This window comes from Herpailurus yagouaroundi, unplaced genomic scaffold (assembly GCF_014898765.1).
Source record: "Herpailurus yagouaroundi ecotype Mexico unplaced genomic scaffold, PumYag 28, whole genome shotgun sequence".
NCBI classification, from domain to species: Eukaryota; Metazoa; Chordata; class Mammalia; order Carnivora; family Felidae; genus Herpailurus; species Herpailurus yagouaroundi.
This window is the reverse complement of record NW_024412376.1, coordinates 72,324,119-72,342,908: the sequence shown is the minus strand read 5'-3', so window position 1 is coordinate 72,342,908 and position 18,790 is coordinate 72,324,119. Positions and strand designations below refer to the sequence as shown.

General features: G+C 37.3%; 1 protein-coding gene, 1 long non-coding RNA gene and 1 pseudogene across 21 annotated transcripts in view; 2 read left to right on the top strand and 1 right to left on the bottom strand.

The window, feature by feature from the left end:
- CAMK2D (calcium/calmodulin dependent protein kinase II delta) overlaps positions 1–18,790 on the bottom strand; it is a 315,318-nt gene that overhangs the window by 63,112 nt on the left and 233,416 nt on the right. For all 19 annotated transcript variants that reach the window (XM_040475237.1, XM_040475297.1, XM_040475342.1 and 16 more), the window contains exons 7-8: positions 15,394–15,496; positions 7,807–7,890 (exon numbers count right to left, since the gene is read on the bottom strand). In XM_040475237.1, the coding sequence (XP_040331171.1) occupies positions 7,807–7,890; positions 15,394–15,496 (187 nt within the window). The remainder of the gene's footprint in view (positions 1–7,806; positions 7,891–15,393; positions 15,497–18,790) is intronic.
- LOC121030708 (uncharacterized) overlaps positions 2,912–18,790 on the top strand; it is a 28,583-nt gene continuing 12,704 nt past the window's right edge. For both annotated transcript variants that reach the window (XR_005790372.1, XR_005790366.1), the window contains exons 1-3: positions 2,912–3,547; positions 4,488–4,604; positions 10,776–10,874. This is a non-coding gene — a long non-coding RNA (uncharacterized LOC121030708). The remainder of the gene's footprint in view (positions 3,548–4,487; positions 4,605–10,775; positions 10,875–18,790) is intronic.
- LOC121030703 (60S ribosomal protein L6-like) lies at positions 6,784–7,674 on the top strand (annotated as a pseudogene).

Genomic DNA, 18,790 nt, shown 5'->3' with positions numbered 1-18,790 from the left:
TTCAACTCCTGATTTTGGCTCAGGCCATGATCTCATGGTTTGTGAGTTCCAGCCTTACATCAGGCTCTGTGCTGTCAGTGTGGAGCATGCTTGGGAATTCTCTCTCTCCCTGCCCTTTCCCCCTCGTGTGCACTCTCTCTCTCAAAAATAAACTTCACAGAAAAAAGGGGGGGGACCTAAGACAGCAAACTAATAATAAAATTATGAGACAAGAGGGCAAACTGCCAAAAAAATTACTAGTTATTTGATGGTTTTAAGCAGTAATTATATTAAATTTTAAAGTACTGTTATTATTGTCATTCTTTTAAAAGAACCCTTTTCTTTTAGAGACACATATTATGGTATGTATAGATATACTGATATTATATTTATATTTGACTAAAATAATCTTGGGGAGGAGGGATGAGTTGGGTGGTGTAGATGAAATAGGATTACCTGTCATTTAATTATATTATTCTACTTTTGTATACTTCGAAATTTCCAAAATAAAAAGTTAAAACAACTATTTTGACACAGCTTCATATAACATTTAAAAGTGGAAGTTGGGGGCGCCTGGGTGGCGCAGTCGGTTAAGCGTCCGACTTCAGCCAGGTCACGATCTCGCGGTCCGGGAGTTCGAGCCCCACATCGGGCTCTGGGCTGATGGCTCAGAGCTTGGAGCCTGTTTCTGATTCTGTGTCTCCCTCTCTCTCTGCCCCTCCCCCGTTCATGCTCTGTCTCTCTCTGTCCCAAAAATAAATAAACGTTGAAAAAAAAAAATAAAAAAAAAAAATAAAAAAAAAATAAAAGTGGAAGTTGAACTAGTTTTCACTGTCATTTGAGCTTGGGCAATGCTAGAGATATTTGATTAATAAGAGTTGAGAAGCACTGATTACTGATTAGGTATAAAGATTACATTATCAAGAACATTCAAAAATAATGTTAATAAAAGCTGGAGTTAGAAAAATGATTAAACCTATAATAACATTAATGATTAAAACATTCTAGTCGCTGCTCTGATGAAAGGAGAGAGAAAAAAGCAATGTTCAAAAACTCCAAAAAGTCAGTGGGGAGTTAATGGAACAATCTAACAAGACATCCACTTAATACTCTCACTAAATAAAGGGCATACTGTGAGTGGAGTTTGGAAATGTACAGTTAACTATACAAAGAATAAGTATGGCTCCCTTTTATATTGCAATACCTTATGCAAAAAAAAATCACCATGCAATTCAAAAAGGAAAAAGTGTTTAACTAACTCTGACCTAAAGAGACAATTATGGGAAGAACAAAGATCTAGAAGATCAAGGCCAGCAAGATAGGAAGTTGTTTTCCAGATGATGGTAACTATGCCATATAGTAGGGGTGGCAAACAGGTCTTCCAGCACCAGGAAGAGATGAATGCCTGTGTCCACACTGTGTATGGGGCAGGCGGGTAACCAGGGGAGAGCATGTGTCCATCACTTGACAGGTACAGCTGTTATTTAAGAGCAAAAGTATCTTGTTATTAGTTCTCTCAATTGCTTTAGTGAAATTTCCTGATAATAAATTATAAAGATAAATAATAAATGTCAACTCCCCCCCTCCCAAAGTAAAAGGTTCAGCAATCTGGGCAAAACATCTGTGAACCACCTGTTTGCAACCTTTGCTATATTGTGTAAGAATCCTAAAATTTGCTGCCCTAAAGAAAACTGCAACTAGCTAGCATGATGCTGTTCGATGTTGGTGTGCACTAGAATAACCTAGCAAGCCTGATAAAATGCACATTCCTGAGCCTCACCACGAAGAATCTTATTCAGTGATTCTCTGGTGCATTCCAGAAAATTGAATCTGGTAAGTACTCAGGTCACTTTGAAACATGGGTCCATGTTTCTAAAACATCAGTTAGGGACACCATAACACTGTGTCTTGAGAAATCTAAGAGAATAGGTAAGTTCAAAGTAAGACAATATTGGTAGGGGCTATAATTAGGAGTAAAGCTCCATGGATAGAAGACTAACGAGGATATAGGTCATAAAGGATGAAGGCAACAGAGCCTTGTAATTGTGAGGCATATCTGTGATGGCCAAGTGTAAGGTAATCACGGAACTGGTAATCATAAGCAACAAAGTTGACCAGTGTAAGGTAATCATACCAACAAACTGCTTGAGATTTCAAAATTGTAAATACTTTCTTAAAAAGTGCTTGATGCTGATTTATTCCAGTGAAATAAAAGAAAAAAAAAAACAGCAACACAATCTCTAAGGAAATGGGAACCCTTAGCAAATATATGCTCTGAGGCCCAGTAATCACACAAATGCTGAACTTAGTGACCATGCTTCTTAATATATTCCATAATATTCCAAAGGCTCATCAAAAGTCATGGTATATTCTGTGATAGTCACTAATTTATTATCACTCATAACTGTTCTGATATCTAATTCAGACAGAGACGTAGTAAGACAAGAGTGTGTGTGTGTGTGTGCGTGCGTGTGTGTGTGTGTGCGCGCACGCGCATATGTATGTGTTGGCTAGGTTTATATGGGCTTACATTTGAGCCAAAATGTAGAAGCAAGTTCTGTTAAAATCCAGTGATTCAGTGACATCTATAAACAACATCTGTTCATTCCTTTGGGGAATTATGGAAACAGCTATATATGCAAGAAAGCCATCAAAATCAATTTACTGTTGTTAAGGTAGAACTCAGGGGAGTGTTCTTGTTTCACTAACGTCCATTATTTGCTTTTCAATAAAAGACTAGTTGCTTTGAAAGACTAAGTGCAGGTCAGACTACATTCTGTGTGAGGTCTCAAAAGCAAGGTAATGGTGGTATTTGAAATGTCCTATGTATGGATAATTGCATATTTCTAATAAAAATGATGTACAGACTTCTTTTATCTATTATACCAATACTGTGCTTCACTCTGCTCTATGTCAACTGCTATAAAGACAATCTGCTGTAGTGCATGCTCATAGCTTAATTCACAGAAGGTTAGCTGCTATTCTGCTAAATGTCTTATTCTACATTTCTTTTATTATCTGGGTAGTGTCATTTCCTACCCCACTCTACAATGTCTAGCCTTGAAAAGAAGTAGTTATTCAATAGGCAGGTGCTAGTGCTGATGGATGGCTAAAAAAAGAGTTTCTCTCAAGATAGGTCATAATCTAAAAGCAACTGAATATGTGTACATTCCCTTGGTGCTTATTACCTTGAGGATGAGAAAGGGTAGACTGTCTTACAAATGTAAGAGAATTTAATGTAACTTTCATGTTACCTTAGTGAAGTGAAAATAGACTAAAATAGTTAAGACAGTGTTCCAAACCCACTGCAGTGATCCAGAAATGTAACAAAAGGCATTATGATGTTTGTGGAAGGAGGTGGGGCATTATTGTGATATTAGAATATCTAAGACATTTCCATAGTTACCTATGTGATCCCAAATGCATTTTAAGGCACACGATTTAAAAATATATCACTATCTCTATGCAAAATGGGAACTGTTAGGAAATATATGCTCTAAATAGAGCATTGCTTGTCACAAAGGGATTTAACTATTTGTTTGTAGAAAACTGTGTGAAGAAAGCAAAGGTAAGGATAAAACCGAGCAAAGTGAAAGGTGGTTCTGCCCATGGCAAAACTCAGGTTGAAATCTGTGAGACGCCCTATGGCTCTAAGTTTCTATAGTCATTATGAGATCTGTGTGTATGTGCATATACATCTGCAGGCATACATACACTATCTGCTATTTACATGCACTTAAAAAAAAAAGTGTATTTATTTATTTTGAGAGAGAGAATCCCAAGCAGTCTCTATGCTGCCAGTGCAGAGCCTGACACAAGGATTGATCCCACAAATCATGAGATCATGACCTGAGCTGAGATCAAGAGCCAGATGCTTAACCAACTGAGCCACTCAGATGCCCCTACTTAACTTTTTAAGAATGTTACATAGCTCACACAGTAAGAAGGGAAGCTACTCTTCACCCATCTTTTTCCCCTTGTCCAGCCAAGAGAGTTAGAGCTTCTACTCTATGAGTTACCTTGCATTTACCAGATGTGAAATCCTATTATTACAAGATATACTATTATTTTAAAAGATTAGCTATATAAACAATGCATTCAAACAAAAAATTCAAAAGCCAGATATACTCAACTTTACCAAAGCAATATTAAAATTGAGCATAGTGTATTTAGTAAGTCTAAGACAGTGAGTCTAAACCCCGATGATATGTCATAGTTATTAAAAAATGTAGCTGCCACTCAGAGCCACTAAAGCAGAGGGCCTATGTAGGGGCTGGATACATATATACATATACATACATATACACACATACACACATAAGTTTCATCACTGATTCTGCTCCCCAGCCAGGAAAAGAATCCCTAATACAAAATACCAGGTTTTTTGGGGGGGTTTCTTTTAAATAACCTGACATTCTTAAACACAAATAAAATTGATACATTGTCAAAAAAATGTTTTTAATGCAAGGACTAAATAATTGATTTATTTAAATTGTCTGAATGAATAGGATTCATGAGCTGTGAAACTGGTCTACAATAGCATCTTTGGCAGAATCAAAGGCCTGCAAAAGAATAATTTAAAGGAGAAGAAAGAAAGCAAAGGGAGAGAGGTATTCGGTATTCAGGTAACCAGATGAAGTTATCATATTATTCAACTGCTGATCAAAACAATAATGCTGAGTCATCTAATAATCTGCATAAGTCTCTCTCTCACATATCTACTTATCAGTTATCTTGAAACTTCATTTAAAAAGAAACACTTTCTTGGGGCGCCCGGGTGGCACAGTCGGTTAAGCGTCCGACTTCAGCCAGGTCACGATCTCGCGGTCCGTGAGTTCGAGCCCCGCGTCAGGCTCTGCGCTGATGGCTCAGAGCCTGGACCCTGTTTCCGATTCTGTCTCCCTCTCTCTCTGCCCCTCCCCCGTTCATGCTCTGTCTCTCACTGTCCCAAAAATAAATAAACGTTGAAAAAAAAAAAAAAAAGAAACACTTTCTTACTTTCTGTTTTATACAAGGAAGCTGAGATACCAAGACTATAAAATTTGTGCCAGGTTCTACAGCAAGCGCATCAAAGAGCTGAGTGAGTGGGTGCTCTCAACCAGTGTACATACTGCCTCCCACCTGTGGGGTGGGTGGGAAGGAGGAAGAGAAAGAGGAAAACAAGAAGGGATGGAGAAAAAGGGAGGTGAAGGGAGGCTAGAGGTGACCTTCTCATGAAGGCAGCAAAAAGACTCTTGAGTGCCTTGCCCCAGCTACTGATCAGTCTCCACTACACTAGCCCACTAGTGTTCAGGGTCTGAGTGCAGAACTCTGGCTACACTCCCATCAGCTCCCTCCTCCATAAAACCCATCTAGATCTGCCTGCCTCTCAGGACACTCTTTGCTGCTTTTTAAATTCATCAGCAATGACAGATCTGTGACGAAAGGTGTTATGTTGCAAGGGAAATATGTGAGTTATCTGCCATTAGCATTTAGATTTGAACAAGGATGTTCTGTGACAATGCTCTAACCCAAAGACATCAAGTTCATACTTCGAAGATACTCTCAGGTAGGCAGAAGGAAGACAGAGCTTGGGAACAGAGCAGACACCCAAGACCTCACCCTTTAATTAAATGACAATCCAACCTTTTAGAGTAATAGCTGTTTGCATTTTAAATTTCTTTACAAACTATAAAATGTCTTTATTTGACCCCCATGCAATTCTACAAGGGTAATATTTCCTGTTTGATAGATACAGAAACCAACTCAGAGATACTAGAGATAGGGTAAGTGCAAAGTAAAGACCTTAACACAGGCGTTGTGACTGGAGATATAGTGCTCCTCCCATAACTGCTTTCCTGGGCATGGAGGTAAGTCTAAAGGTCCAAGAGGCATCCAGTTTCAGATCAAACACCAAGTTGCTATTGCTAATGAGATCAAGCTGACAAGATATATAGTGTGGGATAACCTAGCACTACAAAGTAATGGTGATGAATTTATTATTTTTTTCCATGAAACCAAATCTAAAAAGTTATTTTCATAATCATTTTTTTAAACAAATCCTTCCAGGCTTACAAACACCAAAGGCAACAAAATCTGTCTGCGGCACACTAAAGCCACACGATTTAGATTGGTAGCAATGACACAGTGTCAGGAACCTAGAAAACTAGTTTGTGTCAATGACCCCAGTTGAAAAATATTTCAAAGTATTCTATAGTATCCTTTTTATTTTAGTCTTTCACCTATTCGCAGTGTACAGAACACACAGAAATTCCGTTTAAAAATTGTGGTGGGAATCCTCCATATTATATGGCTTTGAGCCTGCACAGGATACTTATTTGATTAGAGTTGGTTGATAAAGGCCTAAAGCAGAGTTCAGTCCACAGAACAGACTAATTGCTTTCTTTTCCAAGATTCACTTTTCCCCTTTTAGTCCCCGCCAACCATGTTGTGCAGACGTGGCATTTGTTGAAAGGGCTGCTTGGATGAGGTGGAAGGACAGCAGCATAAAAGCATGGCCACTCCAGGTGATACTGTGTCCCTGGTCTCAAGGTGCTTCCAGACCTGGAAACACTAACATCGCCTGGGCACTTGCTAAAAACACACATGCTCCTACCCAAGACCAACTGATTCAGAAGTGGCAGTCTGTGCTTTAACCAGCCCTCCACGTGACCTGCGGTAGGCTGAAGTTTGAGAACTACTACCCTAAGTTGATCATTAGAGAGCATCAACTTCCAATTTAAAGGATCCTATCATTAATTATAATACTGGTATACTGTAAAATTTGCATAGAAATATGATTCCTGCTCTTTCCCATCTTGCAAGATGGTGGGCGAAAAAGCTGAGAAGCCGGATACGACGGAGAAGAAACCTGAAGCCAAGAAGGCTGATGCTGGTGGCAAGATTAAGAAGGGTAACCTCAAGGCTAAAACTCCAAAGAAGAAGAAGCCCCACTGCAGCCGAAACCCTGTCCTAGTCAGAGGAATTGGCAGATATTCCCGATCGGCTATGTATTTGACTAAGGCCATGTACAAGCGAAGTATTCAGCAGCTAAATCCAGAATTGAAAAGAAAAAGGAGAAGGTTCTTGCTACTGTCACAAAAACCAGTTGGTGGTGATAAGAATGGTGGTACCCGAGTGGTTAAACTTCACAAAATGCCTAGGTATTATCCTACCGAAGATGTGCCTCAGAAGCTGTTGAGCCATGGCAAAAATCCTTTCAGTCAGCATGTGAAGAAACTGCGAGCTAGCATCACTCCTAGGGCCATTTTGATCATCCTCACTGGGTGCCACAGAGGCAAGAGAGTGGTTTTCCTGAAGCAACTGAGCAGTGGCTTGCTACTTGTGACTGGACCTCTGTCTCTTAATTGAGCTCCTCTGTATAGAACACACCAGAAATTTGTCATTGCCACCTCCACCAAAATTGATAGCAGTGTGAAAATCCCCAAACACCTCACTGATGTTTACTTTAAGAAGAAGCTGCGTAAACCCAGACGCCAGGAAGGTGAGGTCTTCAACACAGAGAAAGAAAAATATGAGATTACAGAGCAGTGCAAGGTTGATCAGAAAGCTGTGGACTCGCAAATTCCACCAAAAATCAAAGCCGGTCCTCAGCTTCAGGTCTACCTCTGCTCTGTGTTTGCTCTCACAAATGGAGTTTACCCTCACAAATTGGTGTTCTAAATTTCTTACAAAGAACCTAATTAAATAACAAATGAAAGAAAGAAAGAAAGAAAGAAAGAAAGAAAGAAAGAAAGAAAGAACGAACTAACGGGGGGGGGGGGGGGGGGAAGGGGAGGGGAGGGGAGGGAAGGGAAGGGAAGGAAAGAAAGATAGATGATTCCTTACCGCATGCCCACATATCCACTGGTTTTCCATAAGGATCTTTACGTAAAACTTCTGGAGAAAGATATCCGGGTGTGCCAGCAAAACCTAGGGAAAATGGATGTTAAGGAGTCAGAGTTGACTTAACAAAACCAATATGATATGGGAAACTAAGGAATAAAACATTTGGAGGACCTTTTAACCTTCTAATATGTTTGTCAAAATAAAATAAGGCTCTCAGAAGATGAAAATAACGCAGACTGGTTTCTCTCTATAGTAGTATCAACACTAATCTGCTTGGTAGCTTATTGGAAAAAGTACATTTATTTCCAGACATGAAGGCTACTTTATTGTGCTATACAGTCAGCCCGTATACTTAAGTCTACTCGGTTAGCAATTCTTATTCTCACGTACTTATGTCAGAACTGAAACAAAACCTGTGAAAGATAAGAACACACTACCCTAAAATATGCCACGGCGGCATACTGATTATTTTTAACTGAAGGCAACTGAGAATTAGCAGATGTATGACAGGCTCTTTAATCTCCTCCTTTCTACCTAAAAGTAGGGCATACATTTCTTGTGGAAAAGGTGTCCTCCCTGTGCCAGGAAGAGAACATTCTTGGCATGGGAGTTGGTGCCAAGATGGATCTACACAAACCAACCTTAGTAAAATAGCCTTGCTCTTCCATTAGTTTCTCTAGGTATTTCCTCATTATTCCCCCACAGTTTAATGCCCCTAGCCCAAACCCTTTTTTCTTTGTCTTGTCAAATCTCCACAATTTATCACTTTTTGTTAAAATGGGATATAATTCCTTGGGTCTAGCCTTCTCTAAGGTCTTCATTTATTCTCTAGAAAGGCATTAAAATATTAACATTAAAACAAATTGTATGCTTTTCTCCTGTTCATCAGTCTTTTGTCAGTTCAACTCACAGGCCCCCGCCACAGACCTAAGAGGGAAAAGACAAAGTCTTTCCTCCTCTATACCTGAAAAGAAATGAGGAGAGATTTGAAGATAGGGTTAGAACCTGACAAAAGATGATAGTTATCATGATATCTACGTAATTTTATTATGAGAAGCATTCACCTATAAAAAAGAAGGACACAAAACATAGATGCCAAGTAAATATTTTTGGAAATTGAGGTAGTCTATGAGGTGAGGATGGGGCTGAGAGAAGTTTAAGAATTCACTAAAAGAAATAAGCCCGAAATATATCAAAGAGATCACAGTGTACTAATAAATAGTCAGTGTGTACTCATAACTGTGAATTTAAAGGATTCAGGAACATTTGAATGAATTACTATTGAGCAAGTATCAACTAGAATTTTGAGAGAGATGTGGTAAGAGAAACTAGATGGCAGAAAAAAGTTTGATTATTGTATAAATCAATGTAAACTCCAATAAGGTACGCTTAAATAACAATCAATGTATAGCTAGAACCTAGAGTAACATTTTTCTTATTTCTGAAAATAATAGGTTTCAAATAAAAATACTTACTTTCAAAAAGACTAAAAATAACTATTCTGATTTGGCAGTTTTATTTAAAGGCACACATAAAAACAAAACATTTCTTTACAAGGATATGTAATCAGGAATTCCTCTAACCACAAATCACTGAGGAAGCTCATTATATATTTACTGGGATGCAAAATTCTGTGGAACGGAGCTTTTTCTTCCCATCTTCAAAGCTATTAAGTACAAACAATGTATACAAAGATATAAAAACAAGTGTGTGTGTGTGTGTGTGTGTGTGTGTGTGTGTATAAATGGCATGGTTATTTCTGAAATAAATTACTTTAGAAAGTAAGGCAAAGGGCTGGGGATTTTAATCCCCTTCCCCTTGTATTACTTTTCCTTTTCTTTGTAGTGGAGGAAGATGGAATGGACAGTGTGAAGGGACTCCCAAAAAAAAAGCCCTGTATTGTAGTTTAAGCTTTACATGGACCACAACAGATCTACCTCTTCTTCAAACTTTATTTCAAAGAAGCATTTGCTTGACAGTTGTGAGGTAGAAGAATTCCTGAATAATGGCAGTTCCATTAACTGAAGTTTGAGGATTACCTTAAGGAGTGATGTCAGTCAGCTAATTCCAAGGTAGGCCTGGGCACAAGAGTTCTAAAGAACTTCTGGTATGCCACACCTGCTCTCTCTCATTCCAACCTCTCCCAAGTTGAGACACAGACAAAGGAACCCAATGAGAAACTGATGCCAAAGTCCAGGTTAAAGACTAAGGTCCTAGCCTACACCTAAGATCCTTTATCACTCAGTTCCCCTTTATTTACCCAACATGATTTCTTTCTGCTCCTCAGCATTTGATCTGATTAATCTCTTTAAGGTCTCTTGAAAACAGACTTCTCATTCTTGCCCTTGATGTTACTTTTTCTGTTCCTTAAAGCCTCAATTTCTATCTCTACATCTTCTCTAACAAAGGGTGGGCTATGAGTTATTTCCACCTTAGTGATATCTTTGGCTAACTATAATTCTCAGTGGTCCTTCCTTACTCTAAATGTCGAGTATTCTTTTATATACAATCTATAACCTCCTATCTAGCATCAGTAAACTTTAATGTGTGTCTTACATATCTTAGTAGAATACCTTTCCTAGAGGAGGAAATATTAATAATATTTTATCTAGGTATAAAAGTTAAGTCACCATGTGATTTAGAAATGAAAAGATCATTTTAAATGTAAATTATTACAAACCTTTTCCGGAGACTGAAATGGTAAGAAAACACCATCACATTCATTCTTATTTGGTATAGTTATCATTTGAGCAGTCAGTGGGGTCCTTACTCCTAATAATACTGAAGTACAGTAAAACCTTGGATTGCAAGTAACTTGTTCTGCAAGTGTTCTGCAAGATGAGCAAACATTTCTAATAAATTTTAACTTGATAAATGAGCGATGTCTTGCAATACAAGTAAGATGTGATGCCGAATGTCACATGATCACAACTGAGCCAATGGTTCTCTCTCTCTCTCTCTCATTGCAGGACTATGGGTGATCGTCGCTTGGATGCTTGGTCTCAGGCTGTTGTGTTTGGCAGATATCAGTGATTCTTCAGAATGTTGGAAGGTGCCCATAACTGACGGTAGTGTATTATTTGTCACTTCAAAGCACCTGTGGACAGTCCCTTGCTTTTCTAGACAAGAGGAAGCTTAGGAATGCTTTGCTTCATTCTAGGTCAGGCTGCCTGCAGATATAGACCCTTTCCTCTGCTGCTTTATTGCCAGTTACATTAAATATGGTGTATGACAAGAGTTGATTAATACTGTACTGTACTCAACATCCGTATTAGCACATACAATGGCCCCCATGCAGAACAAGATTCCATTAAGCTAATAGATAGTAGTTATTCTGTTAGTGATAGTGAAAGTGGTCCTAAACAATAACCCTCCTCTCTTTTGTTTGCTTCACACCAGTCACAAAGGTTTTCAAAGATAGGTTCAGGTTGTTTATTTTTCATTACATTTTGTATTATATTCCAGTATTGTAATCATTTTTATATGAATATTTTTGGGTTGTGGAACAAATCATCTGAGTTTCCATTATTTCTTATTGGGAAATTCACTTTGATATACAAGTGCTTTGGATTACAAGCATGTTTCTGGAACAAATTATGCTCACAAACCAAGGTTTTACTGTATAATCTAAATGCACAAACATTAAGGAACCGTGTACTGTGCAATGTGTTCTCATGAATACCAAAATACTGAGGGTAAAATGGATAAAACCTTCTTTAGCAGGAGATTAAACTCATAAGAATCTTGTTTTTCAAGATGTATGTTATTAGCAAGGAAATTAATGAGAGCTTGCCTTCTTTAGAGATAGTATGTTTTTCTCACTCTGAAAAACCAATAGGAGTATCAGAATATACCAAAACAAATACAGAATTACTTACTGTTGGAAATGTATCCATTGCATTAAAAAAAAACACCTTAATATTTAGAAAAAGAGACATAACAGCAACCAAGTAAAACAATTCTTACATGAAGCAAGATGGTGGTAGTTATACTTTTTTGCCCTAACAGCAACAAAGAACTAGAGATATATTGTAAATAGCACTTCCAATCCCACAGGAGAAAATGGACTGTATTTGGATATTTTGCTTTGGTAAATTTTCTAGCCATCTTAACAAATGTAGTGACACAAGGTGTTACTTCTAGCATTTTGGCTAGTGCTCAAATAAATCGGGGCTAAGAAGACAGAAGAAATTATCATGAGAAAAACATTTAGGCTTGAAAATGAGCATTGAAAAAACGCAATAAACAGCTTCTATAAGCCTTGTCTCGTTTTTATTTATAGAAGAACTCTTAAAATAAAATTGTGCAAAAGCCTGAACTCCTTGCATTGCACAAAATAAAGAGTTCTGCTCTTTTCTTAAAATTAAAATAATTTATTTTATTAAAACAAAAAGACTCCCTGCCTAACACTGATAATACATTTTAAAAGATAAAATTAATCAAATACACGAGACTATGCTGGTAGGTAATACTGAATAAATATCGAAACAAGTCGTTCATACTAAAACATGCTTTTACTTTAAAATTTATGATATATCTAGTAGAACACCCACAAGATATATTATATACACCACATGCCTCCTTCTCAGGTAGGTTACAATGAGGATTCACTTGAACTTGAGTAGAATAAGCAGAAAATATGCTAAAGAAAAAAAAAAGAAAAAAAAACTTGTGTTTTCGCTTAAGCTTATAAACTATGTTTTTTTCCTACACTTGTTGAAATGCTGAATTTTCTTAGGACTTAAAATGCACCTCTTAAAAGTCATTACTCTAATAGATACCCTAGCAAGAACTTAACTGTCGTAGAATCATACAGAAGAAGAAATGGGGATTTTATTCCCAATCTGTCATTCTTTCTCTGGAACCAGATCACTTTTAGAAATAAACCAGATCACAATTTGAAATTTGTGTACTTTTATTTGGATGCTATTGCTTTCACTAACTTGGTATTTGGTTTTTCCACTCATGGATTTGCTCAACAACTGTCACTAAGTAGGCAAAGAACTGTGACATTGTGTTCCCTGCCAAGATGGTTTTGAAAACTTATTCAACATCTTTTGTAGCACAGGTATGTTCCTTGAAAGGAAGTGTTTATTATAACTGCTTACAAAGAGGACAATGGACCTCACAGAGTTAAAGTGACTTGCCCAATATCATACAGCTATTAAGAACCACAGGATATAAGCTTGGGTATTCTAGTTCAAAAAGCGGAGTTTTTTGCACTACACTCAATTCTGTCCTCAGCTCAGAGCACAAGAGATAAAACATAGAGCTCAAAAACAGGGGAGATTTAAGGAGCTCAATAATATCATTCTTGCAAGCACCAAGCCAAATTACTGATGTTAATTTGCAGCCTCAGCTCTGATAATAGGGCTTGTCTTGTTCCTGATATCTAATCATCACCTTGTACCCAGTTCTGACAATTACATCCCTTAGCCTAAATCTAAGTCCCTATTTTGGTATCCTGCTTCATACCTGGAGTCTTGTGAAACAGGTTCCCAGTTTTCTCTAGATGGGGCTAAAGTCCAACCTCTAGGGTTTTGATTTCCTCTAAACAGATTTCCTTAGAGTTCAGAGACCCTGTCTGTTTTGCATGGTATCTGGAACTTGTTTCTGCGTACTCATTAGTTCAAGCTGTCACCAGGCATAGTTTGACCTCCTGCATTAGCCTAACTGGTCCCTTGCCTTGAGGCTAAGTATCCTTAAGCCACCCTCCACATTGTTACCCACAACATCATTACGTAACATAAACCCAATTATGTCCTTCCCTTCTTAAAATTTTTCACCAGATCCTTGAAACTTCTAGGATAAAAGCCAAATCCTTCAAAAGCACATAAAATCCTTTCCCACCTCATTAACTACCACTCATCCCAGTATACTTTATACTTTACTATACCAAATTTCTTGTTATTCCTTAAATAGAAACAATAGTTTCATGCCTCTGAGATTTTGTATGTGCTGATCCCTCTGTATGGCCTTTATGTTAGTGAACAAATTCTCATTCACCCATTAGGGAGGCAGAAAAGCACACCAATCACTGAAACTTTCCCCACAGGCAGAATTTCAGACTTCCTCTCTTGTGCTCCACAGCACTTCATGCATGCTTCTTTTAAGATGCTCCCACACTGCATGGTAAATAGTTATTGATATGGAAGTGTCAGCATCTTGAGGGGGCAGGGCCTCATGCTTAATTCAAGCATCCCCATTAATTACTCAGTCCATCTCTGCGATTGCCCTGCTACTTCCTGTTGGACCCCAACTCCAAATTACTATATATTCTTTATCTGTGTCAACCATGTTCTTACCCAGGATACAAAGATGTGACTGTATCTCCAATTTACAGTACTTATTCTAGGTCTTACTTTCTCTGAGTTTGCAATTAACAGGAACAAACTTATTCATATGTCAAAATATGACAAACCAAATGCCAAATTTGGAGATACTAAATTTATCTGGTGGGTGAGGAGAGACTTTATGCAAATGATGGTATTAAGCTTAGGAGGACTCACGGACAAGGGTAACAGTCAGGTACTACTGAAACAGGACAGGAAGCAGAAAATGAGGTCCTAAATTAAGCTGCTGGCAGAGGAGATGGGAGAAGGCTGCCATGTCATCCATTCCCACTTACTAGCTGGGACAGATTAGAGACAGAGTGAATCCTGGAAGCTCTGTGCACACCTTATCTTTAGGAAAACACAGAGAGGGTCTGCATGTAAAACAAAAGGAATAAGCATTTTTTTGAGTGCTCTGTTGTTGTTCAGCGAAAAAGCAATGAGAAGTGAAAAAAATCATTTAAAAAATAACCTAACCTCAATACATTGAAAGTCAGAAAAGTAAGACTGAGGCTTGGGGAGAGGTTATATTTTGGGACATTACATGAAAAACTGGGTCAGTACTGAGAAGCGGCAAAAACGGAGGCATAAAAAAAAGTGAATAAAATAACCTGATAGGATAAATATTAAAACAATCCACAAGCCTGGTTAGAAATGCTCTAATTTAAACTCACAGTTAATTTCTTTCTTAACTGTAAACAAACTGTAAACAAAATTTCATCATATAGAAATTTCAAAATTATCAAAATTTTAGAGAGGAAACTGGAAGTTTAAAGAACAGAAGATAATTAAGGTAAACACACACATACACACATAATATTTTTAGAACCTTAATTTCTTAATCAAAAAAAATATGTGAAATAGTCCATATTTCCTGAGTACCTATTTATACAGCAGTTTTTGGCATCAAGTAAGGTTCTGTGTGAACACTAAATTTCTTCTGAAATGAAAAATAAGTCCTTTTTGAACACTGCAACCCTCCCCATTAATTCTTGGTACAGGATTCATTTTCTCACTCATCCCTTAAGAAAAAGTCAATGTGTTACTGTTCTCATATTAATATTTTCCCTTAAATTACTTCTAGATCATATACCCTTTAATGTCAGTAAAATTAAGTGCTTATGAAGATCTAATGTCTTCAAATTTAGTCAGGTTGTTGTTAGAGGCAACATTTCTGTCTTATTTTGGCTGGGAAGTGGGCTACAATGAGCCAGAAGAGAACAAGCAGCATGAAGTAGAGAGAGGCCCTACTCACCAAACCACGCCTGCTGGTCTCCTTGAACTTCTATGGCTAAGCCAAAGTCTGCCAGTTTCACAGCTGCTCCCTTGGATTTGCTAGCTAAAAGCAAATTCTCAGGCTTTATTTAGAAAGAAAAAAAAAAAGAGACTGAAGTGAGAACCTATTTTAAGTGACTATTCAAAACTAACAACATATTTTGTAAGAATAGGAAAAAAAAAAAAAAAGTCATGCACTGTCCTCTCTCCAGGAGACTGTCATTCCTAAATCTCAGGGAAAATATGGTTAGAAAAATGATTAAAAATTATCATGTGTGCAGGCTTCAGACAGATGCAAAAATGTACTAGAGAGATACTGGGCAGAAGAGAGAATACACTTGGGGAGAGATCAAATGAATGGAAGCACCTGTCTTGACCTGCTCACATGCTTCCAAGGGCTGCTGAGGTCCAGACTTGGCCATGGACATTGACTTAGAAGCCTAATAGAGCACAGACATTTTCAGCAGAAGGAAACTTGGCAAAATGATAACAAGAGTTGGACCAATCTACAGACATTTGGCAAATGAAACTGTGCAAATTAAATCCTAGTTGACTTCAAGAGTTTGGACCCAAATGTAGTGATTTTGATTCCTCAATGTTTCCAAACAATTTCTGAACAAATTTTGGAGTCTTATTCTGAATTACGTATTAAATTGCTGTCTTTAAGAATCTGTTTATTCTTAAAGGCAGGAAGAGTGTACTACTATTTGCCAAATGTTATAGTTAGCTTTTTTTTCTTCATAAGCCAGTTTTTTAAAACATAATTTATATGTCTACAAAGTGTGATTCAAATCATTCTTTATATATGTGTTCTCACATGTTGGAATACTATAAGAAATACACATTTTCATTTTCTTGGGTATTTATCGTTGTTCAAGGACTGATAACTCAGTCTTGGAATAAGGCTGTGTCTATTTATCCCTGTTTCCCAACCAGGGCATCGAGACACACTGGAACTTTGAAAACAGGCATCAGGGCAAAATCCTGAATTTCCCCAGACCGCCTTTGGGGATTTTAGGAACTAAAGGCAGAAGACGGTCAGGAAAAGGAGGCTAATTAAGACATACAGTGAAGTCCACCATCCCCAAGTACACATTTGGGAGTGTAGTTCAACATGTTCTTACCTTGGGCTAAAACCCAGTAAATTTAGATGTGTGCCTCGGACTGAAAAAAGTTGGGAAACAATGGAGTCTACAAGTGCCAAAACAATTGTCTGGAAATCTACATATTCAGGTCATTCAAATTGGTTCTGTTTATGTGTTAGCAAACTAATATAATTTTTTTTTCATGAAATGGCTACTTTTTTCTTACTGAATTAAGCAATTCTGTTGGTTGTTTTGACCTTGTATAAACACAGCCTAAACCAATATTTATTAAGCCAGCCATGCAAATTAGCAAAGACTCATAACCAGAACTTGGAAAAAATTAGGTTAAGTCTACAAGAAATAAGAGTGTAGGCAAGTAAGTTTTACTCAAGTACCAGCTTCTTCGGGCTATTGCTGTTCACTGCCATCAGATTCATCACTATTATGACAATAGGTAACTGTAAGGAAAACTTTGTAATTTCTTAGGGCTGATAGGGGTTTTTTGGGTTTGTTTTTTTAATCACCTCAACACTAAACACATGGTAATTTAATGTGGACACTGGGATAAAGATGTCTCAAGGATATGAAAGATCTCCAGGCTGAAATAACTTTTAGTAAAAACCTAACACTCAAAATTAGTTGGAACTCTGTTGTCTATTAATGTAGTACAGTACCTAACAATGTTATATTATTAATATTTGACATTTTGTTTTCATTAATAAAATTTATGGCCCGCTACATTCACGCATTTTCTAATTTAATCACAATGTGATTTCCAGCTATCAATTTATGGAATAAATGACTTGGAAAAACCACATCAAACTCTAAGCAATAGTTTAGTTCTTTGTAACCTTCACGTTCAAAAGCATTGAGATGTCAGAGATCTCTGCTAATACACATCTGTCCTAATTTGTCAACCACACTCATTCAAGGAGAGTTCCAACCACTTTAGAAATCTCAGTCATTTGGGGTCTTTAGATCAAACAATACTGAAGTTGTTGAGAAAATGCCAGCGCCATCAGTAAGTAAACTTTTAAAATATTTACTGTGCTTTTATTCTTATCACTAGATCAAAAACGTTTCTTGGCAGTGCTGTGTGCATTATGCCCTTAAACACCAAGTATCTGCCAATTCAGAAGAAATGGAGCACCTTAGGATTTTATCATGCATGGCCTCTGAATGACTGGGGCAAATATTCATACCTAGAGATGACCTAGAAGACCTCTCTATAGGGCCTCATGAGTCATCCAGGGAAATAATCCATCTGGATCAGTGTTTCACCTTCTACCCATGAAGACTGTTCAGCTGCAGTTATGTACAGGAAAAGGCAGGGCTCTTTCAAGGTTACTGTGTAGATTTAAAAATTAATAGCACTAAAATGGCCTCATGTTTGTACATATCTTTTAGGCAAACCTAAAATATTGAATTACGGAATACAAACTGTAAAATCAGGATGCTTATTGATTTTATTAAAGGATTCTTTGCTTTCATAAAATGTTTCATCACAAGATTTCTTCTAATGACCAGCTTCAATGAAACATTAGAAATAGCACACAGATTTGAACTATATACAACTCTCTGGAATATATCCAAAATTTGAATAATCCTGTTATCATGTTCTACTATTTATATAGCTTCCAACTTAAAAAATATGTTGTACTACAAAAGTTTGTTGGCAAGTAGGTTAGTTCAAATTCTGAACACCGACAGAAAGGAAGATAATTTGTGATTATATTTCATAAAAGCTGAAATGGTAGAATCTTACAGCGAATTAGTGGCTGCTTCCTTAAAAAGGATCACCACTACACTCTTATCTGCTACTATTCGACTATTTTGATTTTCTAAAGCAAAGGAGAAAGGTGAAATCAGAAACATAGGTTTTCCAATGCACAGATGAACATGAGAGAAATGGGCAACATGATGACCTAGAAAAAAGATGAAGATCTAGGTTTATGTCCTGTGTGGACATGGGTAACTCACAGTCTTAGAGCTAATGAGTCCCTTCAACTTTCAAATGCACATCACATTTGCAATGAATGTTTATAACTTGGAGGATGTCTATATTCCTAAATTTAATGCAATCTATTATGCTAATCTTTATATATTGAGATTATCTCTAAATTCCTATAATGCGATCACTTTTTAGGTCGGTTTTTAAATAGATTCTACTGATGTTCTCACACACAGGTTCCTTCCCCACCCAATTGCTTCCTAATGATGCAGGATTTTCCATGACATCTGGTCTTAGTGTCAACAACCATTTATAGCATATCAGCTGTAATGAGCAGCAAC